General features: G+C 42.8%; 1 protein-coding gene across 6 annotated transcripts in view; it reads right to left on the reverse strand.

The window, feature by feature from the left end:
- REL (REL proto-oncogene, NF-kB subunit) overlaps positions 1-27,427 on the reverse strand; it is an 80,892-nt gene that overhangs the window by 46,748 nt on the left and 6,717 nt on the right. Inside the window, exon 1 of one of the 6 annotated variants that reach the window (XM_056567680.1) lies at positions 21,294-21,341. The exons of 1 other annotated variant lie outside the window; for it this stretch is intronic. Coding sequence is in view for 2 of the 5 variants with exons in the window: in XM_056567675.1 (XP_056423650.1) it covers positions 18,944-18,950 (7 nt within the window). In the remaining 3 variants the exon portion in view is untranslated. Of the gene's footprint in view, positions 1-2,445; positions 2,499-18,592; positions 18,678-18,726; positions 18,737-18,943; positions 19,810-21,293; positions 21,342-27,427 lie in introns of those variants that run through there. 4 more of the 6 variants (XM_056567675.1, XM_056567679.1, XM_056567681.1 and 1 more) reach the window with 4 other exon arrangements.

Raw genomic sequence — 27,427 nt, forward strand, 5'->3', positions numbered from 1 at the left:
TGGACTCTAATTTATCTGCCATATCACATTGGAACATAACATGCCTGATCCTTGCCACTGAATAATGGTATAAGTGTAGGAAATCTCAAAAATGGGGTCTTGAGTCTCCCATTGGAACACAGCAGTGGTTTCGCTTGTGAATTGCCATTCCATTCATTGTCTTTTGGAGCATCCATAGGCAGCTCCCATTGACAATGAATGGAGTGACCCTTGCTTTGTTCCAGCAAGCGACTCTTGGGGTCGAAATTGGGGTCCCTGCAGTCACACCCACCATGCTCATATAAGTCTTAAATCGGTACTCCGCCCCTAGCATCTTATCCCCCCTCCAAAGGATAAGGGATAAGATGTCTGATCGCGTGGGTTCCGCCGCTGGGGACCCCCGGGATCTCAGCTGCAGCACCCCGCTTTCATTACTGCGGAGAGCAAACCCGCTCTGACATCATGACATCACGGCCCGCCCTCTTAATGCAAGTCTATGGGAGGGGGTGGGATGGCCGCCACGCCCCCTCCCATAGACTTGTATTGAGGGGGTGGTCCATAATTTCATGAGGGGGCGGAGCCATGACGTCACGATGCTCCGGCCCCTGTATTGCCCGTCATTATGCACAGAGTGAGTTTGCTCTGTGCAGTAATGATAGCGGGGTGCTGCAGCTGAGATCTCAGGGGGTCCCCAGCGGCGGGACCCCCACGATCAGACATCTTATCCCCTATCCTTTGGATAGGGGATAAGATTCTAGGGGCAGAGTACCCCTTTAAGCTGGGAAACCCTGTTGAATACAGAGGAAGAGATCTCACCATATGCAGCGTGTACTGTAGGTTCACATATGTCCAATGCATCAGTTGCTTAGGATCTGGAGTTCATTAATTGTGCATGTCGGACAGGGGAATACAGCAAAATGCATTTTCCTGTCTGGCACCCAGGGGGCGTGTTCCACCTTCTGGCGTCCAACTTGAAACGCCGGATGAATTTGAACTGTCCTGTTTAAATGAATGGGATCAGTTCTACAATCAGTTTTTCTCCAGTGCTTTTTCTACAGCACCAGAGGGAAGAGCCAGATGATGGACTTCTTCCACTTTCAGCTGTGTTGGAAAAAGAGGTAAAGGAGTTTTATTGCATATTGGCACAAATACCATATTTTTCTTATCTGCATGCATCAAGGAAAACAAGATAACTGGGTGATTCTACCAGTCCTTTTTTTGGCTTTTGTATGCTGTCCGTCAGGAAATTTATAAAGGAAAATATTCTGGGGCCCTTAGTTCCGGTTCTTGGCTGGAGAGCAAGTTGAACATGTTTTTTCCTCTTTGCCTTCTAATAGCTTTCAAATGACCACCTACAGACCCATATGAGGGCTTGTTTTTTGTGCAACCAACTGTACTTTGTAATGACATCATAAATCTACGGTAAAACCAAAAAAAAATATTTGTGGGGCAAATTTGAATAAAAAGGCCATTTTGCAACTTTTGTAGCCTTCTGTTTCTACATAGTGCACTTTCATAGACTTAAAGGGGTACTCTGCCCCTAGACATCTTATCCCTTATCCAAAAGATAAGATGTCTGATCGTGGGGGTCCCGCTGCTGGGACCCCCCGCGATCTCTGCTGAGGCACCCCAGTCATCTGGTGCACAGAGCGAACTTCGCTCTGTGCCGGATGACTAGCCATGCGGCGCCGAAGGCTCGTGACGTTACGGCCATGCCCCCTCGTGACATCATGCACTCTCTCTCAATGCAAGTCTATGGGAGGTCTATGGTCTATACGCCTCTCCCATGGACTTGCATTGAGGGGGAGTGACTTGACGTCACGAGCCTCCAGTGACACAGTCAGCATCCTAAACGAATGCTGGGTGCTGCAGCGAGAATGTGGGGGGTCCCAGCGGTGGGGCCCCGCGATCAGACATCTCCCCTATCTTTGGATAGGGGATGAGATGTCTAGGGGCGGCATACCCCTTTAAATGGACAATTTGTAAGTAACAAAATGCTTTCATTTACCGATCTCAAACAGCCACTATCACATGAAGAAAGGGGTTTTCCTGAATGTTTACAACACTTTACAAAATATAAACATATGTCTATATCTATCTATCTATTCCAACAAAAAGCAGGTTGCTGCAACACACTTACAGTGAAAAGAAGTAGCAGCCTTTTGCAAGCACAAGTACAAGTGACCAAACCCATGGTATAGGACATGTGAAGTTCAATACATAATTCATTACATTCAATCAAACAATTGTGTATAAAAGTATATCAAACAATCCATAGATGTGCATTAAGAAGAGAGCATAATATAAGGTGCAGAGTTAGAGATACTGATCTAAAATACGGTACCTTATCATACAGTATCATGGTTGTCAAAGGTCATAAATTCTAAAATATTCTCAATACTAGTGCAGGTGCAATAAATAACATCAAAGACGGTCATCGGCAGGGGCGGCAACGGTTGCACTTACCCATGTAAACAAAACCCCATGGCAGGAAGAAGTGCTAGTCTGCGTGAAAACTACCGGTTGTTCGCCTCTGAGCGCACACATTACTGCAATCCTGTGTCCTCGGTGATTCCCGCTAGAGGAGCTTCCAGTCGTTAGCTGAGCAGTGAGTGGAGGAGTGTTCTTTGTTTTTGTATTAAAACCACATGTTATACATCTGTACTGTAAAGTCTGCATATTGGCGTGTTTCAGTGTGTGTATGCTGCGGCTGATTGACCAATCAACGTGCAAGACGTCATGGTTACATGAGGCAGAACGTGACACATATCCCAGTCACGTCACCAGTGCGTCCTGCGCATGCTCAATGTGCCCATTCATACATCGGAGACCATCTTTGAAGTGTAAAGTAGTGTTTTGGTCGGTACTCCTTTCCTGTGGTAGGATGTACGAAGGTAGCGCCTTTAATCATGTATGAGCAATTTATACACTGCCGGCAGGGGTATGACCCCTTATTTTGACCGTCAGGTATTTCTGTGGATTGCTCTTCAGTGACACATCAGACTTAACTAGTAGTTGGATGAGTCACTGAAGTGCTTTAAGCCGGTTAAGTCAGAAGTGTCACTGAAGAGCAATCCACAAAAATACCTGACTGTGAAAAACAAGGGGTCATTCCCCTGTCGGCAGTGTATAAATTGCTCATACATGATTAAAGGCCACAGGAAAGGAGTACCGACTAAAACCAGGCCCCACCTACCACAGGAAAGGAGTACCAACTAAAACACTACTTTACACTTCAAAGATGGCCACCGATGTATGAATGGACACATTGAGCATGCGCAGGACACAGAAAAGGAGTACCGACTACAACACTACTTGACATGTACATCTAGTCACATTGTCTATGCCTTGACGTGCCCATGCCACCTCCTATGTGGGAGAAACTATGTGGGACGCCAAGACTAGACTGAACCAACATCGGTACTCTATTTGAAAAGGCAAACTAGACCTTCCTGTGTATAGACACTTTATTGAAGCGAAACATAGTGAGAGAGATTTGAAGTTAATCTTGCTAGACCAGGTTCCACCACTCAAACGGGGTGGCGATAGAAACAGCAAATTAAGACGTCTTGAGTTCAAATGGATACACTAGAATTTATTTCTGGGTCCATAATTTTGCCCTTGAAATTATTTTTCCATAATCAATATTAATATTTTGTCCTTATTTATATGTTGATTATTATTTCTTTACACCCAATCTTTAATTTTACTTATTTTATTATTTCTTCCCTAGACATGTTTTTTTTATTTTATTTTGCTTTTTATTTTAATGATTTTATTTATTTCTTATTCTCCTTCTTTTGTCTTTTCCAGTAACTAATATCTAGTCCTGCGTTTCCTTATTTTCTTCAAGTGACTAATACTGTGTTTCTTGTACTGCTCTCTCTTCTTTCTTCCTTTGGCTTTGTTTTCTACATTTATGTGGGAATTTCTGGGTTTCTCACTTTAAAGATGGCCACCGATGTATGAATGGACACATTGAGCATGCGCAGGACGCAATGGTGAAGCCATGGATCATGTGACTGGGACGTGTGTGATGTGCTGTGTCACGTGACCATGACGTCTTGCACACGGATTGGTCAATCAGCTATCCCTCTGCTGTGATGTCATAGACATGCGCAGAATACACACGCTAAAACACGTCGACATGCTGACTTTACAGTACAGATGTATTACATGTGGTTTTGTTTACATGGGTAAGGGCAACCGTTGCCGCCCCTGCCGATGACCGTCTTTGATGTTATTTATTGCACCTGCACTGGTATTGAGCCTATTTTCGAATGTATGACCTTTGACAACCATGATACTGTATGATAAGGTATTTTAGATCAGTATCCCTAACTCAGTACCTTATATTATGCTCTCTTCTTGAGGCTAGGTTTCCACACAGGTTTTTTTTCTGGCGATTTTTTTAGAAAACTGCCACTGCAGTTTTTGAGCCAAAGCCAGAAGTGTATTCATAAGCAATGGGAGATATAAAGGAAGGACTTGTACTTCTCCTTCCTTCTGAATCCACTTCTGGCTTTGGCTCAAAAACTGCTGTGGCAATTTTCCCAAAAAAACGCCAGAGAAAAACCTGTGTGGAAACCTAGCCTTTGCATATTTATGGATTGATCACTTTTGATATACTTTTATACACAATTGTTTGATTGAATGTAATGAATTATGTATTGAACTTCACGTTATATACCAAGGGTTTGGTCACTTGTGCTTGAAAAAGGCTGCATGGGCAGCTGAAACGTTGCATTTTTTCAAATTTTTTGGATGAAAATAATAGGTACTTCTTTTCACTATAAGTGTGCTGCAGCAACTAGCTTTTTGTTGGATTATCTGGAAGCCCCTGACCTGGACTACTGCCGCTTGCACCTGTACACCGGACCTGTGAAGTGCTGCTCCACTCTTGCCTTTTGTTGTTATATACATTGCTCAAAAAAATAAAGGGATCACTTAAACAACACAATGTAACTCCAAGGCAATCACACTTCTGTGAAATCACACTGTCCACTCGGGAAGAATCACTGACTGACACAATTTCACATGCTACTGTGCTAATGGAACAGACAACAGGTTGAAATTAGCAAGACACCCCCAATAAAGGAGTGGTTTTGGGTGACCACAGACCGCTTCTCAGTTCCTATGCTTCCTGGCTGATGTTTTTGTCACTTCTGAATGCTGGTGGTGCTTTCACTCTAGTGGTAGCATGAGACGGAGTCTACAACCCACACAAGTGGCTCAGGTAGTATAGTTCATCAAGGATGGCACATAAATGCGAGCTGTGGCAAGAAGGTTTGCTTGGTCTGTCAGCGTAGTGTTCAGAGTGTGGAGGCGCTACCAGGAGACAGGCCAGTACATCAGGAGACGTGGAGGAGGCCGCAGGAACAACAACCCAGCAGCAGGACTGCTACAACCGCCTTTGTGTAAGGAGGAGCAGGAGGAGCACTGCCAGAGCCCTGCAAAATGACCTCCAGCAGGCCACAAATGTGCATGTGTCCACTCAAACAGTCAGAAACAGACTCCATCAGGGTGGTATGAGGGCCCAACATCCACAGGTGGGGGTTGTGCTTACAGCCCAACATCGTGCAGGATGTTTGGCATTTGCCAGAGAACACCAAGACTGGCAAATTTGCCACTGGCGCCTTGTGCTCTCTACAGATGAAAGTAGGTTCACACTGAGCAGATGTGACAGAGTTTGGAGACGCTGTGGAGAACGTTCTGCTGCCTGCAACATCCTCCAGCATGACCAGTTTGGCGGTAGGGCAGTAATGGTGTGGGGTGGCATTTCTTTGGGGGGCTTCACAGCCCTCCATGTGCTTGCCAGAGGTAGCCTGACTGCCATTAGGTACCGAGATGAGATCCTCAGACCCCTTGTGAGACCATATGCTGGTGCGGTTGGCCCTGGGTTCTATCTAATGCAAGACAATGCTAGACCTAATGTGGCTGAAGTATGTCAGCAGTTCCTGCAAGAGGAAGGCATTGATGCTATGGACTGGCCCGCCCGTTCCCCAGACCTGAATACGATTGAGCACATCTTGGACATCATGCTCCATCCGCTCCATCCACCAATGCCATGTTGCATCACAGACTGTCCAGTAGTTAGCGGATGCTTTAGCCCACCTCATTAGGAGCATGCCCAGGCATTGTAGGGAGGTCATACAGGCACGTGGAGGCCACACACATTACTGAGCCTCATTTTTACTTGTTTTAAGGATATTACATCAAAGTTGGATCAGCCTGTAGTGTGGTTTTCCACTTTGATTTTGAGTGTGACTCCATATCCAGACCTCCATGGGTTGATACATTTGATTTCCATTGATAATTTTTGTGTGATTTGGTTGTCAGCACATTCAACTATTACACAGTTGAATTTGCTGACAACAAAATCACACAAAAATTATCAATGGAAATAAAATTTTTCAGACAAAAATATTTCATACGATTAGTTCATTCATTCAGATCTAGGATGTGTTTGTTATCTTAGGGTTCCCTTTATTTTTTTGAGCAGTGTGTGTATATATATATATATATATATATATATATATATATATATATACACACCCTATATATATAGCAATATATTTCAATTTTTTTTAATTGATATCTATGACTATCTTTGTTTCGCTACTATCAGTCAACTGTTTTTGGCTCAGTGGCCATTTAGTATATACTGAGAAGAAGCAATCATGGTTTCGCTGCTATGACTGGCAAACCCACAACAACAAGAACACAGTTATTCAAATTACTACAGCAAGTTTAAGTGAAAGTTTTAAAGAGCAGTAAATGTACTCTATGAGAAGTGACGACCGTTACACATATACTCATTTACCCTGCAGATCTTGAGGGAAAACTTTAATAACTTGAGCATAGAACCACAATACTACAATGAAAAAGACAGCGTTAAAGAACCCTTGAGTCGTGTGATTTCTTTAATGCGGTGGTCTCCGAACTGTAGTTTTGCAACATCTGGAGGGCCACAATTTGGAGACCACTGTCTTAAAGTAACAGTCTCAGGAGAAATTCGAGGGTTAATCTAGTTGGCTCATGACATTGCTGCTTTGCATATTCTGTTCAACAATGTTTTTTTTGTTTGTTTTCTTGTTGGAAACCATGAGCAACCAATCCGATTGCTTCTTTTATTTTAGAAGCAATCTGAGTGGTTGCTATTGGCAACTGCAAGACTTCTCCTCTGCATATATATATATATATATATATATATATATATATATATATACATACACACATATGTTTACCTGCATACTATGGTATTACAATTCCAGCCTAAAAGAAAATACATGCATGGTACATGTAATCGGAGAGCAGCGGTGCCACACCTTTCTCTATCAACCTCCATGTGTACAATCTACAAAATGTACGTAGGCAGCAGGGAGAAGCCTGGACTTTGCCGCCTGCCTTTGCCTTCTGTATTGACAATAGTTAAGGGATGGTTGTAGGGCTCAAGTCCTGCAGGAACAAATGGGAACGGAGTTCCTGCACTTTTTCCCCAGCAGTAACACAGTTCCCATTAGCAGGAGTCCTGCAGGTCTAGCCCTGGAGTGAAAATGAGTTCCCACACTCCTGGATGGTTGCATGTCATTTTGGGATACAGATGTGTCAATGAGAAATGTGGGCTGAATTTGATTTATCAAAACCTGTCCAGAGGAAATGTTGCTGAGTTGCCCATAGCAACCAATCAGATTGCTTCTTTCATTTTTAATGAGGCCTCAGCAAAATGAAAGAAGCGATCTGATTGGTTGCTATTGTCAACTCAGTAACTTTCCATCTGGACAGGTTTTGATAAATCTCCCCCAATGTGGGCTGGACATTGGTGTGGTTTCTGGCAGCTTTGACCATGTTTTTATCATGTCATATGCTTTATGGGAGTGTTTTTCCAACCTATGTGCCTCAAGCTGTTGCAAAACTACAACTACAGTGGTCCCTCAACATACGATGGTAATTCGTTCCAAACGAGCCATCGTTTGTCGAATCCATCGTATGGAGGGATTCGTGCAATGTAAAGTATAGGAAGCTGTACTCACCTGTCCCCGCCGCTCGCGATGGTGTCCCCGGGCCTCCACTGTCTTCTCCAGTCCCCCGCTGTCTTCTCCGGTCCTCTGCTGTCTTCTCCGGTCCTCTGCTGTCTTCTCCTGTCCTCTGCTGTCTTCTCCAGTCCTCTTCTGTCTTCTCCGGTCCTCTTCTGTCTTCCGCAAGGCCTTACTGGGCCTGCGCAGCGACGTCATTACGCCGCTGCGTACGCCATTCCTATTGGATGACGTGCGCAGCAGTGTATTGACGTCATCGGAGAGGGCCGAGAAGACACCGGAAGACCAGCGCTGGACCCAGAGGGCACCCCGGAGCATCGTGGAGGGTTAAGTAATACTTACCGCACCACACGCGGAACATTAAGCTGCTATCCGGCAGCAGCTTAAGCATTTGGCGCTGCCGGATAGCACTTAATGCGATGGCCCCGACATAAAAAAGCATCGTATGTCTATGCTGACATCGACATGCGATGGCCTCTGAGAGGCCATCGTATGTCGATTTCATCATATGTCGGGGCCATCGTAGGTCAGGGGGTCACTGTACTAGCACGCCCGGAAAGCTGAAGGCTGTCCAGGCATGCTGGGAGTTGTAGTTTTTTAATAACTGGAGGCAAACGGGCTGGGAAACCCTGTCTTATGGTGTGCAAAAAGAATAGAACTGGTGCTGACATGTAAGGCTATGTTCACATGACGGAATTTCTGTGCAGAATTCCGCAGAAGTCCATACGGCCATTCCGCTGCAGCAGAGTCCCATTGACTTCAATGGATTTTGCTGCACTGATCACATGGCGGAATTCCCGCGCCAGATGTTTCTGCCGTGGAAATTCAGATTTCGGCGCCGCAGAAAGAATAGTCATGTCTATTCTTTCTGCGAAGTCCGCAAATAAATGCATTGCCGTCTATGAGTGGTCCTAGTGCCAGCATGCTTTGCCGGCGCTCCACCATCGGTGGAATGGACATTCCACCGTGTGAACACAATGGGGGAGATTTATCAAAACCTGTGCAAAGGAAAAGTTGCCCAGTTGCCCATAGCAACCAATCAGCTCGTTTTTTTTTTCATTTTTAACAAGGCCTCTGCAAAATGAAAGAAGCAATCTGATTGGTTGCTATGGGCAACTGGGCAATTTTTCCTTTGGACAGGTTTTGATAAATTTCCCCATAGTCATAGGCTGTATTATGTAGGAACCTTTCTCATTAGAACCTGTCAGCGTCAGTTGTGCTCCGACTCGGTTTGGGTCTGTTCGGCAGAAATAAAAAAAAAGAGCTGAACGGACGCAGAACGGTCCGGAACCTTAGTTAAAGGGAAAATACCTGCATAATACAGGTGCAGTAATACATAATGTATGATGTGATCCATAATGGAATGTCTACATGAGGCCTAGTTCTTAGGTCTGTCCTAGGATATCCCTGGCATGCTTACACACATGTACTGTTGTTGAACCTTACCCAACAGGAAGCTTGTTAAAAGGTGTTACTACTCCTTTCAGCATATGAATACTAAGTAGATTCATGTAAATCACAAATAGTCTCGATGCGCTAGTAAAAATTTCGGATGATAACATTGCTGCCACAACGCTGCAAAGCTTCCTGTGCAGCCCTAACTCTAATCTCCTTGAACCACATGCAAGCTATTCACTAAGCGCACCCTTTAGGCTAGGTTCAGACTACGGAATCTCCAGGCAGAAAATTTCCGCCCCGAGATTCCGAGTGCGGCCAGCGCCGGCTGAATCAGTCGGCGCTAGGACCACGCGGACACTGCAGTCTCCAATAGACTGCAATGTGTTCCGCGTGGATTTCCGCCTGAAGAGAATTTCTGTTGGAAATTCCGTAGTCTGAACCTAGCCTTAATGTCGAACATAGATTTCCTGGTTCATGTACTGACACAAAAGTTTTTTCCCCCCCATAACTTTTCACTTCATATGGTGTTGTTACTTTGACCCTTCATTTCAGTTAAAGGGGTACTCCGCTGGAAAACTAAAAGTGTTTTTAAATCAACTCCTGCCAAAAAGTTAGACAGGTTTGTAAACTACTTCTGTTTAAAGATCTTAATCCTTCCAGAATTTATCAGCTGCTGTATGCTTCCGAAAAAGTTGTGTAGTTCTTTCCAGTCTGACAGTGCTCCCTGCTGCCACCTCTGTCCATGTCAAGAACTCTCCAAAGCATGAGCAAATCCTTATAGCGAACCTCTCTTGTTCCGAAGAGTTCTGGACACAGACAGAGTTGGCAGCAGAAAGCACTGTGGTCAGACTGGAAAGAACTACACAACTTCAGCTGATAAGTACTGGAAGCAGCTGATACAGTGGGGCAAAAAAGTATTTAGTCATCCACCTATTGAGCAAGTTCTCCCACTTAAAAAGATGAGAGGCCTGTAATTTTATACCTCAACTATGAGAGACACAATGAGAAGAAGAAAAAATCCATAAAATCACAGTGTGATTTTCAAACAATTTATTTGCTAATTATGGTGGAAAATAAGTATTTGATCACCTACAAACAAGCAAGAATTCTGGCTTTCACAGACCTGTAACTTCTTCTCCACTATGGCCAAGACCAAAGAGCTGTCGAAGGACACCAAAAACAAAATTGTAGACCTGCACCAGGCTGTGAAGACTGAATCTGCAATGGGCAAGCAGCTTGGTGTGAAGAAAACAACTGTGGGAGCAATTATTAGAAAATGGAAGACATAAAAGACCACTGATGATTTCCCTCGATCTGTGGCTCCACGCAAGACCTCACCCCGTGGTGTCAAAATGATCACAAGAACGGTGAACAAAAATCCCAGAACCACACGGAGGGACCTGCAGAGAGCTGGGACCAAAGTAACAAAGGCTACCATCAGTAACACTACGCCGCCAGGTACTCAAATCATGCAGTGCCAGACGTGTCCTCCTGCTTAATCCAGTACATGTTTGGGCCAGTCTGAAGTTTGCTAGAGAGCATTTGGATTATCCAGAAGAGTATTGGGAAAATGTCATATGGTCAGATGAAACCAACTTTGGATGAAACTTTTTGGTAAAAACTCAACTTGTCGTATTTGGAGGAGAAACAATACTGAGTTGCATCCAAAGAACACCATACCTACTATGAAGCATGGGGCTGTTTTTCTGCAAAATGACCAGGACGACTGATCAGTTGTAAAGGAAAGAATGAATGGGGCCATGTATCGTGAGATTTTGAATGAAAACCTCCTTCCATCAGCAAGGGCATTGAAGATGAAACGGGGCTAGGATTTCAGCATGACAATGATCTCAAACACACCATCCGGGCAACGAAGGAGTGGGTTCATAAGAAGCATTTCAAGGTCCTGAAGTGGCCTAGCCGGTCTCCAGATCTCAACCCCATAGAAAACCTTTGGAGGGAGTTGAAAGCCTGTGTTGACCAGCGACAGCCCCAAAACATCACTGCTCTAGAGGAGATCTGCATGGAGGAATTGGCCAAAATACCAGCAACAGTGTGTGAAAACCTTGTGAAGACTTACAGAAAATGTTTGACCTCTGTCATTGCCAACAAAGGGTATATAACAAAGTAATGAGATAAAGTTTTGTTATTGACCAAATACTTAGTTTCCACCATAATTTGCAAATAAATTCTTTTAAAAATCAGACAATGTGATTTTATGGATTTACAGGTCTTTCTCATCTTTTTAAGTGGGAGAACTTGCACAATTGGTGGCTGACTAGATATTTTTTTGCCCCACTGTAAGTACTGGAAGGCTTGAAAGATTTTTAAATACAAATCTGCATAACTTTCAGGCACCAGTTAATTTGAATTTTTATTTTTTCCTCTGGAGTGCCCTTTCAACCTTTTGGACACGTATAGTATATAAAAGTATATTTTACCGCAGTCCAAGGCATAAACCTTATGTTCTTTCCTGTATCTTCAAGCCACATATAGATATCCCACCACAAAATTTAGTGGGATTCAGTAAACCCATTATCAACAGCAGTGTTTTAGGGGTACATATGATACAACTGACACAATTATGTCATTGGATGTCTATCTTAGACTCTGTTCACATCAGGGATTAAGCCTAAGTCGGGCGTATTTATTTGGAGACCTCCCAACATATAATATTATCACTGAAAGTGAACATGAAGATATTCGTAACAGAGCAACCTATCACTGAATTTTGAAACTCTGAATGCTTTTAATCGATATTTAAAAGGTTAAAGGGGTACTCCCCTGGAAAACATTTTTTTTAATCAGCTGGTGCCAGAAAGTTTAACAGATTTGTAAATTACTTCTATTAAAAAATCTTACTCCTTCCAGTACTTATCAGCTGCTGTATGTTCAAGAGGAAGTTCTTATCTTTTTGGATTTTCTTTCTGTCTGATCACAGTGCTCTCTGCTGACACCTCTGCTCCTACTCTTCCTAAAATGGACAAATTCCCATAGCAAACCTCTCCTGCTCTGGACAGTTCCTAAAATGGACAGAGGTGTCAGCAGAGAGCACTGTGGTCAGACAGAAAGGAAATTCAAAAAGAAAAGAACTTTCTCTTTAGTATACAGCAGCTGATACGTACTGGAAGGATTAAGATTTTTAAATAGAAGTAATTTACAAATCTGTATAACTTTCTGGCACCAGTTGACTAAAAAAAAAAATAATTCCTCAAAAATCATCAAAAAACCAACAAGGTTGAGAAAATGACAATATAACAAACTGTAGGTATAACTTTTTCTGTAGATAAGTAGCCAGAGAAACCAAGGGTGCCACAGTTCATATGGCTTGTACTCCACTAGTAAGACACCATTACCCCCACAACAAATTCCTGTGAGAAATCTACTGAATCCCAATGCATTTCTCCCCTCTTAAAGGAGATGTCCGGTGCTCACTTTTCTTATTGTATCCATTCCGGGCTGAAAAATAAAAGAAAACAAACTTTCTCTTACCTGCCTAGGCTCCCCCGGTGCTTCAGTATCGGTGTTCAGTCCCCGGGCTGTATTCTTCTTACTTCCTGTTAGCCCGACACGTCACACGGAGCTTCAACCTATCACCGGCCGCAGCGATGTCCCGCCTCGGCCAGTGATAGGCTGAAGCTCCGTGTGATGTGCCGGGCTAACAGGAAGTAAGAAGAATACAGCCCGGGGACTGAACACCTGTACCGGAGCACCGGGGTAGCCTAGGCAGGCAAGAGAAAGCTTATTTTCTATTTTTTTTGCAGCCCGGAACGGATACAATAAGAAAAGTGAGCACTGGACATGTCCTTTAATAATTTTAGATTTGGGGTTCGTCGGGGAATTATATACACAAGATAATATAGTTCAAGATATTGATAACCATTTCACCATACATAAGATATCACAGGTCCATATTGGACCACTCACTCAGGTCCTGCTGAATTAGGGGATGTCATGGATAGGTCTCCCACCAAGAGGTCCAAACTCTGCTAATAACTGACTGTATATGGACAGTTAAATGGTTAGTGACATCACTGGAGTCTCTCAACATATATGTGTTTAATGGAGGCAGTAATGCAAGCCATACAGCGGCAGTCATCACTCATAGGCTATTATTGTAATAATTAAATGTAGATGTTCTTTTTATTGACCTCTGCAGGATGACATAGCACAACCTACTACACCAGAGGTCCCCAACCTAGTCCTCAGGGCCCACCAGTCCAGGATTTGAATTTCCCCCTGTTCTATTCCAGTGGGGTAACAAAAAAAAATTTTTTTCAGGGCATGGGTATGAAGGACTGGGTTGGGAACCACTGTACTCCATTCCATATCTTTTTTGTTTAAGCAGAAGACTAACTATATACTGGCCATACACTCTTCAGACCTCCACCTACCAATGAAGGCCCAATGGACATGTTTTGCATAGAAGTCAGGAGCTTTCCCGGTGTACAGCCCCTTATAGTAGGTGGCAGTAATAAGACCTCCTGGTATCATCTGCTGGCAGCGGGACCCATAAAATCATGTTATACAGTGGCAGATACACATGATTCTTATGATGATGTAATGTAAAATGATGTAACAATATTTGGATGAACCAGGAAGTAGCTGATTTACTGGGCAAAATTCCCCTTCCTAATCTCTGCTCAGCTCACATCATTTAAGACTGAACATCAAAGTGCCTACAGGTTGGTGGAGCGGTCCTCATCCTTTATATATTATATTATACAGTGAACCCCCGACCTACGATGGCCCCGACATACGATCATTTCAACATACGATGGCCTCTCAGAGACCATCGCATGTTGAAGGCAGCATCAACATACGATGCTTTTGTATGTCGGGGCCATCGCATAAACGGCTATTCGGCAACGCAGACTGCTTCAGCTGCCACCGGATAGCTGTTTACGGTGCCCCGTGTGGTCCGCTGATGATCACTTACCTGTCCTCGGGGCTCCAGGGCGTCCTCTTCAGGATCCCCTGCATCGTCGGCGCTCTCCATCGTCGTCATCACGTCCCATCATCCTAACGGCTGTCCGGGCATTCTGGGAGTTGTAGTTCTGCAACATCTGGAGGTCCGCAGGTTGAAGACCACTGTCCTGTAGTTTACATTGCACGGATCCCTCAACATACGATGGTTTCAACAAACGATGGTACATTTGGAATGGATTACCATCGTATGTTGAGTGACCACTGTATATATATCTTCTTTTTAGTTATTTATTTATTTATTGAATGTGCAACTTTTCATTGTGACAGCTATGATGTTGTATATAGTCATAAAGACAACCCCTTTCCAAGCTCTATCAGGCCATAAAGCCTTATAAATCTCATAGATAGGCTCCCAATCTGGAGCACTTGGGCTTTTTATGTATTACATGGTCCACCATTCATTTTATTGACCAGTATGTATTACTACATTATATAGTATTAGTTAAATCATTAGGGCGATCATCAGCGGACCTGTGGCCATCTAAAAAGTGGTTATGTTCATGGGATGCCCCATTAAAGAGGTTATCCAGGAAAAATTTATATATATATATATATATATATATATATATATATATATATATATATATATATATATATCAACTGGCTTCAGAAAGTTAAACAGATTTGTAAATTACTTCTATTAAAAAATCTTAATCCTTACAGTACTTATGAGCTTCTGTAGTTGAGTTGTTCTTTTCTGTCTAAGTTCTCTCTGATGACACGTGTCTCTGGAACCACCCAGTTTAGAAGAGGTTTGCTATGGGGATTTGCGTCTAAACTGGGCGGTTCCCGAGACACGTGTCATCAGAGAGCACTTAGACAGAAAAGAACAACTCAACTTCAGAAGCTCATAAGTACTGAAATGATCAAAGGGGTTATCCAGGAAAAAAAAAATTTTTTATATATCAACTGGCTCCAGAAAGTTAAACAGATTTGTAAATTACTTTGATTAAAAAATCTTAATCCTTTCAGTACTTATGAGCTTCTGAAGTTAAGGTTGTTCTTTTATGTCTAAGTGCTCTCTGATGACACGTGTCTCGGGAACCGCCCAGTTTAGAAGAGGTTTGCTATGGGGATTTGCTTCTTAACTGGGCGGTTCCTGAGACACGTGTCATCAGAGAGCACTTGGACAGAAAAGAACAACCTTAACTTCAGAAGCTCATAAGTACTGAAAGGATTAAGATTTTTTAATAGAAGTAATTTACAAATCTGTTTAACTTTCTGGAGCCAGTTGATATATAAAAAAAAGTTTTTTCCTGGATAACCCCTTTAAGTCACATCTTAGGCATGAGTTCCCAATGTGGCTTCTTTTTTTGGCATTATCTATGATGCAGAGGGCATTGAAAGGGTGAGAATAAAGGAAACATAAATATACTCCTTGTAGTCGGATCAGATTTTGGCCCTCCAAACAGAATCCAATTTTTCACCTTTATTACATTGCTTCAGTGATTATAACTTTTACTTAATGAATTACATGTGTTTTTTTAAGGTAACATTCTGACATACAAATAACTTTATAGACTCTTTATAATGCGGAAGTCAATGAAATGTATCTTTCCTATATTAACTTGATTACTGTATGTATTGCACAGGTTATTACTGTCTTATTAACATGATATACCTGTGATAGTGTTACTAATAGTGGCGTAAACCTAATAAACTTCATTCCCATATATGCTGTTTATTTCTTTCTTTATTTATTTATTTATTATTTTTGTAAACAACTACAGTGCTCCCTCAAGTTACAATATTAATTGGTTCCAGGACGACCATTGTATGTTGAAACCATTGTATGTTGAGACCAGAACTCTATGGAAACCTGGTAATTGGTTCTGAAGCCCCAAAATGTCATCAAAAAAAGGAAAAGGTGAGGATTAAAGGAAAATAAGTAGATAACTAATATAGATAAAACAAATACTTACATATAAAAGTAATAAAGAGCTGCTGGGAGCTGTTATCACTGTCTATGTCAGTGTTTCCCAACCAGGGTGCCTCCAGCTGTTGCAAAACTACAACTCCCAGCATGCCCGGACAACCGTTGGCTGTCCGGGCCTGCTGGGAGTTGTAGTTTTGCAACAGCTGGAGGCACCCTGGTTGGGAAACAATGGTTTATGTAGGGGTCAGGAGCTTCTTCAGGGTCCTATACAGTACACACAGTATCCCAAATGGAGCCGCCCTTACTTGGTGTCCAAAGGAGCAGCTAACCCTGGCACATGTAAGGAGTAGTACAGAACTTGTAGTTCCTCCCTGTACTGTAGGGGGCGCTACCAGACATCAGTCAGTGCATACACTTCAGTAATACAGGTGATTTACCAGTAAAATGCCCATTCTGATTGGTCAGTTCCTCCAGTTGTGACAGATTTCACAGATCTGGACTGTCCGTAGTATTGTATGTTGAGTCTGGTTTCAAGTTACAATGGTCCAGAATTAAACATTGTATGTTGAAACTATTGTATGTTGAGGCCATTGTAAGTTGAGGGATCACTGTATATCTGTTCACTTAACACACCCTCACATTTCACATAGTAATCCAGTCCTTACGATGCACAAACAGCGCAACCCAAAGAGTTAAAATAAAAATCCTGTACTTGAAATAGTTCTCTGCCCTCTAGTGTTCGTGCTATGAACTGAACGCACGGAATAAATACGTGTTCTGCTGAGAAAGCTTACAGTGACTAAAAAAGGCCTTATTTGAAGAACACGTGTAGCAGAGCTGAGTTTGTCACAAGTCTCTGCTGTATCCACATAACTTAGTGCAGGTAAAACTATGCAGGATATCACACTGTGCTGTGCCAAATATTATACTGTGCTCGGCTATGGCCATGTAAGAATTAAAGGGGTACTCTGGGGGAAAACTTTTTTTTTTTAGCAACTGGTGCAAGAAAGTTAAACAGATTTGTAAATTACTTCTATTTAAAAATATTCATCCTTCCAGTACTTATCAGCTCCTGTATGCTCCACAGGAAGTTCTTTTCTTTTTGAATGTATTTTCTGTCTGACAACAGTGCTCTCTGCTGGCATCTCTGTCCATGTCAGGAACTGTCCAGAGTAGGATAGGTTTGCTATGGGGATTTGCTCCTACTCTGGACAGTTCCTGACATAGACAGAGGTGTCAGCAGAGAGCACTGTGGTCAGACAGAAAAGAAATTAAAAAAGAAAAGAACTTCCTCTGAAGTATACAGCAGCTGATAAGTACTGGAAGAATTAACATTTTTAAATAGAAGTAATTTACAAATCTGTTTAACTTTCTGGCACCAGTTGATTTAAAAAAAATGTTTTCCACCAGAGTACCCCTTTAAAGGAGTACTCCTGGGAACTAAACCCATAGCCCATCCTTTTCCCTCTAACCAACCTATTTATTTGTCTAAATTTCTTTCATTAGCTACAGTAAATATATATATATATATATATATATATATATATATATATGTATAGCAGTTTCCCTCTTTCAGCTGTCACTTAAATGCAGGGAGTGAAATAAAGAGTAAGAGCAATCGGCTGGCAGCCATTACACAGAGCCGCACTGACTGCTGGGAGTTGTAGTCTGGACTGCAATCAAGGAAAAATAATATTTAGGAGACAGCAGGGGCCACAGGAGCTGCCAAAATCACATGGATAACTACAGGCAACACAGAACATGTATTTTAATGGCTTTGGGGCTTTTTTGCTCTCCCCCAGAGCACCCCTTTTAACATTAGATGACAACAGATCTGATGACCGGCCTTATTCTATCAGGTCATTCGTGATTTCCACATCTAGGATATCAGTTGCCATAGAAAAGTGACTCGATAAAACACCCATCACAGCGATACTGCCCGATCAGAGGAATGTCCAGCCTGATTCAGAGCCCCTGCAATTTTGGAGAAGTGGCCGGTTCCTTTCTCGTGACACATACCGAGAAGACACAACTTCTCCTTTTTTTTTTTTTATCTTTAGTTTTGGTAAATTCATTTTGTACAGTCTCTCAAACTGAAAACCATTACGTTATAGTAATAACAAAATCCCTTTTGTCCTCAGACAAGTGACAAAATCCCGCTTGACAAAAACACGACGACAACGTTTTCTACATACACCTGCATTAACAGTTCACGTATAAGCCGGGAGATGTTGCGACACAAAGCAGATATTGATCAGATAGAAGAAAGTACCAGACTTACTTGCTGATATACTGAGTCAGACGAGGGTAATACCTTACTCGATGATATATAGTGGCGCTAAATATGAAGTCTATCTCATCTCCATTTGCGATGTAGAGAACCACCCCACCACCACCACCACCACCACCATGTTTGCTACTCTTTACATATGTCCAGTTCTGACATACTTTTGCATTGAAAGCCTTTTCTTATACTCTACACCAGTGGTTTCAAACTGTGGTCCTCCAGATGTTGCAAGACTTCAACTCCCAGCATGCCCGGACAGCCAACGGCTGTCCGGGCATGCTGGGAGTTGAAGTCTTGCAACATCTGGAGGGCCACAGTTTTGAGACCACTTGTCTACACTCTAAGCTGACAACTTTAGTTTTGGCGTCAGACACTTACCTGCCATGGCGTATCACTTTTAGTGGATCTGTCCTAGATAATGTATCAGTTGCTCCTGTGACAGCTCTCCTCCTATATAAAGGCTGTATAGTCCAATGATCAGCAGATAAGGTTCACCAGTGCTCCAGACCCATAGGTGACCCCGCCGAACACCCTCGTAGCTGTGCAGGTCGCCAGTGTCTATACAGAAAGTTGTTGTTTTTTTGTGTTATTTTTTTTCCAGCAAGTAACTTCTTTTGCTCAGGGCAGCGTTAGGCATTGAGCAATAGGCAGACGAAGCCGTCTATTAGAAGTACTAGTAAAGGAGGAGTCGACTGGGTGTGTTCAATGACATCTCGCAGTGGAAAGTCCCTGCTTCCCACATGACTGACATCATAGCTTGTGCTGAGCAGCCACTACCTCCAAGTGCTGGGTGCCTAGTGAATGGGCTGCCGTGACATACGTATGACGTCTGTGAGGGACCGTAGTGGTCAATGGGGGACTGTACACCCCCATGCCTGCTCCCAAACACCTTAATAAGGTAGAAACCGTAATCCCACCATGTTCTCGTTTCACTCTAGTTTGATGGCTTTGGGTGTAAAACCATCAAATATCACCGTCTATCGTCCTAAACCACATGATCTTTTACTCAAGTGTTTGATGAACACACAATAAAATGTCTAGATTTATGTCTATGGGTGATTTAGAATAAAAGTATTAAACGAAACCTATAGGTAAAAGAAATTGGATATAGAGCAATTTCGTAATATGCTCCTGAACAGGAATAGTTTGTGAATACGGGAACAGCAACGAAATTCGCCAACCAGCCGATGACCTTCACGTCACGTCTATCATCGAACGGACACAGAGGTTTCCACAGATTCTTTGGGGGAGATTTATCAAAACCAGTGCAGAGAAAAAGCTGACCAGTTGCCCATAGCAACCAATCACATTTCTTCTTTCATTTTTGAAAAGGCCTCTGCAAAATGAAAGAAGCGATCTGATTGGTTGCTATGGGCAACTCAGGAACTTTTCCTCTGCACAGGTTTTGATAAATCTCCCCCTTTGTGTGTAAGAAATGGTGTTTGGAAGTTCCTATAGACGAGTGGTTCTTAACCTTGTTGGAGATACTGAACCCACTAGTTTCATATGCGCATTCACCGAACCCCTCTTAATTGGAAAAATAAAATGTGATTTTTTTTCAAATTCAAAACATAGGAGGTATATATTTAAGTATATATTTATACATAGGTGCGCAAAATGAACAAAACCATTAAGAACAAAACCATGAAAACATGATTTTCACACAAAAACAAAAACATAATGAATATTTACTGCAAATCAGTGCGACTTCTGCTGTTGTCTTTCAGAGACCAGTTCAAAAATGCGCGGCTTTACCTTGGTAAGTGCCTCTCATGTCATTTTCGCAACGATGGCAGTGTCCCCCCACATTGGGCAGGCAGTGTTCCCCCACATTAGGCAGGCAGAGTTCCCCCACATTAGACAGGCAGTGTTCCCCCACATTAGGCAGGCAGTGTTCCCCCCACATTAGGTTGGCAGTGTTCCCCCCACATTAGGCAGGCAGTGTTCCCCCACATTAGGCAGGCAGTGTTCCCCCACATTAGGCAGGCAGTGTTCCCCCACATTAGGCAGGCAGTGTTCCCCCACATTAGGCAGGCAGTGTTCCCCCACATTAGGCAGGCAGTGTTCCCCCACATTAGGCTGGCAGTATGTTCCACCACATTAGGTGCAATATAATCCCCTACATTAAGCTGGAAGTATGTTCCCCCACATTAGGTGCAATATAGTCCCCCACATTAGGCTGGCAGTATGTTCCCTCACATTAGGCTGGCAGTATAGTCCCCCACATTACGTTGGCAGTATAGTTCCCCCCACATTAGGTGCAGTATGTTCCCCCACAGTCACACAGCCTCCAGCCATACAGTATGACTGGAGGCTGTATACCTGTGTACTGCCCCACTTCAGTGTTCTGACCACTGCTCCTCGGGTCTGGCCATAGCAGGACCGGAGGATCACTGGTCGGAACACTGAAGCTGACGCGCCGCTGGTAAACACTTACCAACTGCCAGCACACGTCCTTCTTGCTTCTTCTCCGCGCTCCGTTGCCATGGGCACACGCATGGGACGTCCCTGCGTGCGTTAGTTCCCGGCGGTCCCCATGTTTTTAATGTAAACGCGGGGCCACAGGGTTCTTAACAGAGGCGTCCCTGTGTTCCGAAAGTATCTTTCAGAACACAGGGATGTGCCGAGGCAAAAACACCCGGCGGGCCTCCCCCACCGAACCCCCGAAACTGACTCGAACCCAGGTTAAGAACCACTGCTATAGACCTTTTCCTGGGTTGTTTCTTACATCTCTCCTTGTTTGTTGGCACATTTAGGTAACCTTTATCTCAGGTAATTTGCTACCCCTGTAGGTAGGACCCTCCTGCAGGTAGTCTGCCCTTCCTTTAAGTAGGACTTCCGGCAGGTAGTTTTACCCCTTGTAAGTAGGACCCCCTGAATAGTCCCCATCCCTTTGTAGATAGGACCCCCCTGCAGGTATTCTTCCCTTCCTGTAGGTAGGACTTCCTGCAGATAGTTTTACCCCTTGTAAGTAGGACCCCCTGAAGAGTCCCCATCCCTTTGTAGGTAGGACCCCCCTGCAGGTATTCTTCCCTTCCTGTAGGTAGGACTTCCTGCAGATAGTTTTACCCCTTGTAAGTAGGACCCCCTGAAGAGTCCCCATCCCTTTGTAGGTAGGACCCCCCTGCAGGTATTTTTCCCTTCCTGTAGGTAGGACTTCCTGCAGATAGTTTTACCCCTTGTAAGTAGGACCCCCCTGTAGAGTCCCCATCCCTCTCTAGTTAGGAGCCCCTGCAGGTAGTTTCCCCCCTTTTAGGTAAGACCCCCCCCCTACAAAATGTTTGCCGCCACTATAGATAGGACACACCTGCGGGTAGTTTTCTTCCCTTGCAGGTAGGACCCCCTGTTTGCACCCCCTATATAGAACCCACCTGTAGGTAGCCCCCCCCCTTGTAGGAAGGACCCACCAGTAGGTAGTTTCCAGCCCCTGCAGGTGGGTCCTTCCTACAGGGGTGTCACTACAACTACTACAACAAAAAGATACACTATTCGTCTACAGCTTTACCCTCAAAGTTAGTTTGCCCCCATAGTTTGCCCTCTCCCTATAGATACTTTGCCCCCTATGAGTAAAATTTCCTGTAGGTAGGATCCCCTGCAGGTAGTTTGCCACCTTCTGCAGGTAGTTTGCCCCAACTTGTAGGTAGGATCATATGTGGGGCATTTACTCATATATTTCCCCCTGTTTGCAGTCTCATTCTGTGTAAAATTGTAGCTCCGCTCCACCAGTCTCCCCTGAGCTGACTGGTGTCCCATCCACAGCATGGAGAATACAAGGGGTTAATGCCATCTGCCCCTAGGGTAAAAACATCTGCCCTGCACCACACACCCCGCCACCACACTAACATAAACCAAAAAGAAAAATTGGAGTCACTTAAATACAATAAAAATATATAATGTTATTGATGTGCATCTTATCAATAATATTTCATGGTAAAAAAGGAAAAAAAACATCACGAAAAACTGAAGCGACATCACTGGTACATTTGCCGAAAACCAGGATGGTGGTATATGGGTAAGCATATCACTAATACATGCTAAAATGCAAAAAGGGCAGCAAATAGCACAGTATATAACATAAATAAACATCAGTACACACAGTAAAATGGTATAAGATGCCATCTGAATAAAGTGCCAAATTACATAAGAGACATCAAACTATATCAGTGTATAGGATGCGATGATTAATACCCACTTAATAGCAAGTAAATGCTCGGCAGAGACTGGGATGGCGCCACTCCAACGTGAGTTTTGGCACACTAACCTTCGTCTTATGTAATTTGGCACTTTATTCAGATGGCCCCTTATACCATTTTACTGTGTACTGAAGTTTACTTATGTTTTTTACTGTGCCATTTCCTGCCCTTTTTGCACTTTAGCATGTATTAGTGATGCGCTTACCCATATACCACCACCCTGGTTTTCGGCAGATGTACCAGTGATGTCGCTGTATTTTTTTGTGATGCTGTTTCTCCTTTTTACCATGAAATACAAGTGTTTTTATTTAATGCATATCAATAAAATTATATATTTTTATTGTGTTTAAGTGACTCCAATTTTGCTTTTTGGTTTATGTTATTGTGGTGGCGGGTGTGTGGTGCAGGGAAAATGTTGTTACCCTAGGGGCAGATGGCATTAACCCCTTGTATTTGTGATGCCAGGGTGTGGTTTAGCCTATAACCACACGAAGGTATACCGCTAGATCCTGGGCTAGGCACGGGGGCAATAATGACTCCGATACCAAGTTATGGAAAACTGTAGCTTTACTGAGGGTATACAGTTCAGCCAGGGCCCAAGCTTGCTGGGACTTGTAGTAGGACTGGACAATTGAATGCAGACAACGCTGACTTGACAGTTGACAGGGACTGACTTGACTCATAAAGCTGTGACTTTAGCTTACTTGACTTGATGACGGCTGCAGGACTTGACTTTGAGGCCTTCAATACTCTGGACACACACACTAGGCACGACTGCACTGGACCCCAGCTTAGCAGAAGAGCAGAGCTCAAAGAGAGAGAGAAGCTCCACCCAGGGCTTAAATGGGGGAGACTAGAAACTGGTCACTGGTACCTACCTCCTGGGTAACAATCACATGACATATCACATGGTATAACATTACATTTTATAGCACTTTACATGGCAAAACATATTTACAATGGGGAAACAAGTGTGGTGGACCTTGGGGACACTGAAGTAGGCTGCCTGACAGGACAGCAGGAGCACGGGGTAACGCCTCCCGTACTGGGCCACCACATTAGTACTCAGAGTTCATTGAGTATTGTGCCAAAAAAGGGAGGAAGAAAAGCAAATTGGACATATTGTCACAGCAAACTCCAAAAATGGTCTGGACAAAATTATTGGCACCCTTAATATTTGGTTGCACACCCTTTGGAAAAAATAACTGAAAACAGTTGCTTCCTATAACCATCAATAAGCTTCTTACACCTCTCAGCCGGTATGTTGGACCACTCTTCCTTTGCAAACTGCTCTAGGTCTTCTCTTATTGGAAGGGGCCTTTTCCCAACAGCAATTTTAAGATCTCTCCACAGGATTTAGATCTGGACTCATTGCTGGACACTTCAGAACTCTCCAGCACTTTGTTACCATCCATTTCTGGGTGCTTTTTGACGTATGTTTGGGGTCATTGTTCTGCTGGAAGACCCAAGATCTCGGACGCAAACCCAGCTTTCTGACACTGGACTGTAAAGTGCGACCCAAAATCCATTGGTAATCCTTAGATTTCATGATGCCTTGCACACATTCAAGGCACCCAGTGCCAGAGGCAGCAAAACAACCCCAAAACATCATTGAACCTCCACCATATTTCACTGTAGGTACTGTGTTCTTTTCTCTGTAGGCCTCATTCCGTTTTCGGTAAACAGTAGAATGATGTGCTTTACCAAAAAGCTCTATCTTGGTCTCATCTGTCCACAAGACGTTTTCCCAGAAGGGTTTTGGCTTACTCAAGTTCATTTTGGCAAAATGTAGTCTTGCTTTTTTATGTCTCTGTGTCAGCAGTGGGGTCCTCCTGAGTCTCCTGCCATAGCGTTTCATTTCATTTCATTTAAATGTTGACGGATAGTTTGCACTGACACTGATGCTCCCTGAGCCTGCAGGACAGCTTGAATATCTTTGGAACTTATTTGGGGCTGCTTAACCACCATCTGGATTATCCTGCGTTGACACCTTTCATCAATTATTCTCTTCCGTCCATGCCCAGGGAGATTAGCTACAGTGCCATGGGTTGCAAACTTCTTGATAATGTTGTGCACTGTGGACAAAGGCAAATCTAGATCTCTGGAGATGGACTTGTAACCTTGAGATTGTTGATATTTTCCCACAATTTTAGTTCTCAAGTCCTCAGACAGTTCTCTTCTCCTCTTTCTGTTGTCCATGCTTAGTGTGGCCCACACAGACACACAATGCAAAGACTAAGTGAACTTCTCTCCTTTTTATCTGCTTTCAGGTGTGATTTTTATATTGCCCACACCTGTTAATTGCCCCAGGTGAGTTTAAAGGAGCATCACATGCTTGACACAATCTTATTTTTCCACAATTTTGAAAAGGGTGCCAATAGTTTTGTCCAGCCCATTTTTGGAGTGTGACATTATGTTCAATTAGCTTTTTTTCCTCCCTTTTTTGGTTTAGTTCCAAAACACACAAAGGGAATAAACATGTGTATAGCAAAACATGTGTTACTGCAATCCTTTTCTGTGAGAAATACTTCCTTTTCAAGAAAAATTTCAGGGGTGCCAACATTTACGGCCATGACTGTAGCTATACTGGCACTGTGCCAAATACGATTACTTCTCCCTGCATATACCCTTGTGGGTGTGTTTTTTGTCTTTTTGAGTTTACATGAGGCAGATTTGTTGTAAAAATTTCACCAAAGGTCACAATAATGTTAATGGAGTGCTTGCTGTAAATACAACCCTGTTCAGATATATGAGATATCAGATATATGAGATATCGATCACATATATCTGCAGAATAAGTTTAACTTATAAAATGCAGAATTTAACAAAATCAAAAAGCTAAAAAATTCTGACTTGATTTTTTTTTTCTTCTATGGATTCTACTAATCTGAGATATATCAAGAAGCCTATGCCCCTGGATAAATCACTGCGATCACATGATGGCATGGCTTTACTTAACCCCTTAAATGGGCACTGTCATGAAACCTAAAAATTGATATGGTGTAGTACTTAAGTACTACAACATATCTCTAATATACTTTAATTAAAAAAAGTGATTTTAACCCCTTAAGGACCAGGCCATTTTACACCTTAAGGACCGGAGCGTTTTTTGCAAATCTGACCACTGTCACTTTAAACATTAATAACTCTGGAATGCTTTTAGTTATCATTCTGATTCAGAGATTGTTTTTTCGTGACATATTCTACTTTAACTTAGTGGTAAAATTTTATGGTAACTTGCATCCTTTCTTGGTGAAAAATCTCCAAATTTGATGAAAAAAATGAAAATTTTGCATTTTTCTAACTTTGAAGCTTTCTGCTTGTAAGGAAAATGGATGTTCAAAATATTTTTTTTTTGGGTTCACATATACAATATATGTACTTTATGTTTCCATCATAAAATTTATGAGTTTTTACTTTTGGAAGACACCAGAGGGCTTCAAAGTTCAGTAGCAATTTTGAAATTTTTCACAAAATTTTCAAACTCACTATTTTTCAGGGACCAGTTCAGTTTTAAAGTGGATTTGAAGGGTCTTCATATTAGAAATACCCCATAAAAGACCCCATTATAAAAACTGCACCCCCCAAAGTATTCAAAATGACATTCAGTAAGTGTATTAACCCTTTAGGTGTTTCACAGGAATAGCAGCAAAGTGAAGGAGAAAATTCAAAATCTTCATTTTTTACACTCACATGTTCTTGTAGACCCAATTTTTTAATTTTTGCAAGGGGTAAAAAGGAGAACATTTTTACTTATATTTGTAACCCAATTTCTCTCGAGTAAGCACATACCTCTATCTATGTAAAGTGTTCGGCGGGCGCAGTAGAGGGCTCAGAAGGGAAGGAGCGACAAATGGTTTTTGGAGGGCATGTCACCTTTAGGAAGCCCCTATGGTGCCAGGACAGCAAAAAAAAAAAAAAACACATGCCATACCATTTTGGAAACTAGACCCCTCTGGGAACGTAACAAGGGGTAAAGTGAACCTTAATACCCCACAGGTGATTCACGACTTTTGCATATGTAAAAAAAAATAATATTAATTTTAACCTAAAATGCTTGGTTTCCCAAAAATTTTACATTTTTAAAAAGGGTAATAGCAGAAAATACCCCCCCAAAATTTGAAGCCCAATTTCTCCCGATTCAGAAAACACCCCATATGGTCACATTTGGCTTTTTGAAAGCAAATTTTGCTCTGGGGGCATGCCGCATTTAGGAAGCCCCTATGGTGTCAGAACAGCAAAAAAAAAACAACCACATGGCATACCATTTTGTAAACTAGACCCCTCGGGGAATGTAACAAGGGGTAATGTGAACCTTAATACCCTACAGGTGTTTCACGATTTTTGCATATGTGAAATTTTTTTTTTATTTACCTAAAATGCTTGGTTTCCCAAAATGTTAACATTTTTAAAAAGGGTAATAGCAGAAAATACCCCCCAAAATTTGTAACACAATTTCTCCCGAGTACGGCGATACCCCATATGTGACCCTAAACTGTTGCCTTGAAATACGACAGGGCTCCAAAGTGAGAGCGCCATGCCCATTTGAGGCCTGAATTAGGGACTTGCATAGGGGTGGACATAGGGGTATTCTACGCCAGTGATTCCCAAACAGGGTACCTCCAGCTGTTGTAAAACTCCCAGCAGGCCTAGACAGTCAGTGGCTAAC

Source organism: Hyla sarda, chromosome 3 (genome assembly GCF_029499605.1).
Source record: "Hyla sarda isolate aHylSar1 chromosome 3, aHylSar1.hap1, whole genome shotgun sequence".
NCBI lineage: Eukaryota > Metazoa > Chordata > Amphibia > Anura > Hylidae > Hyla > Hyla sarda.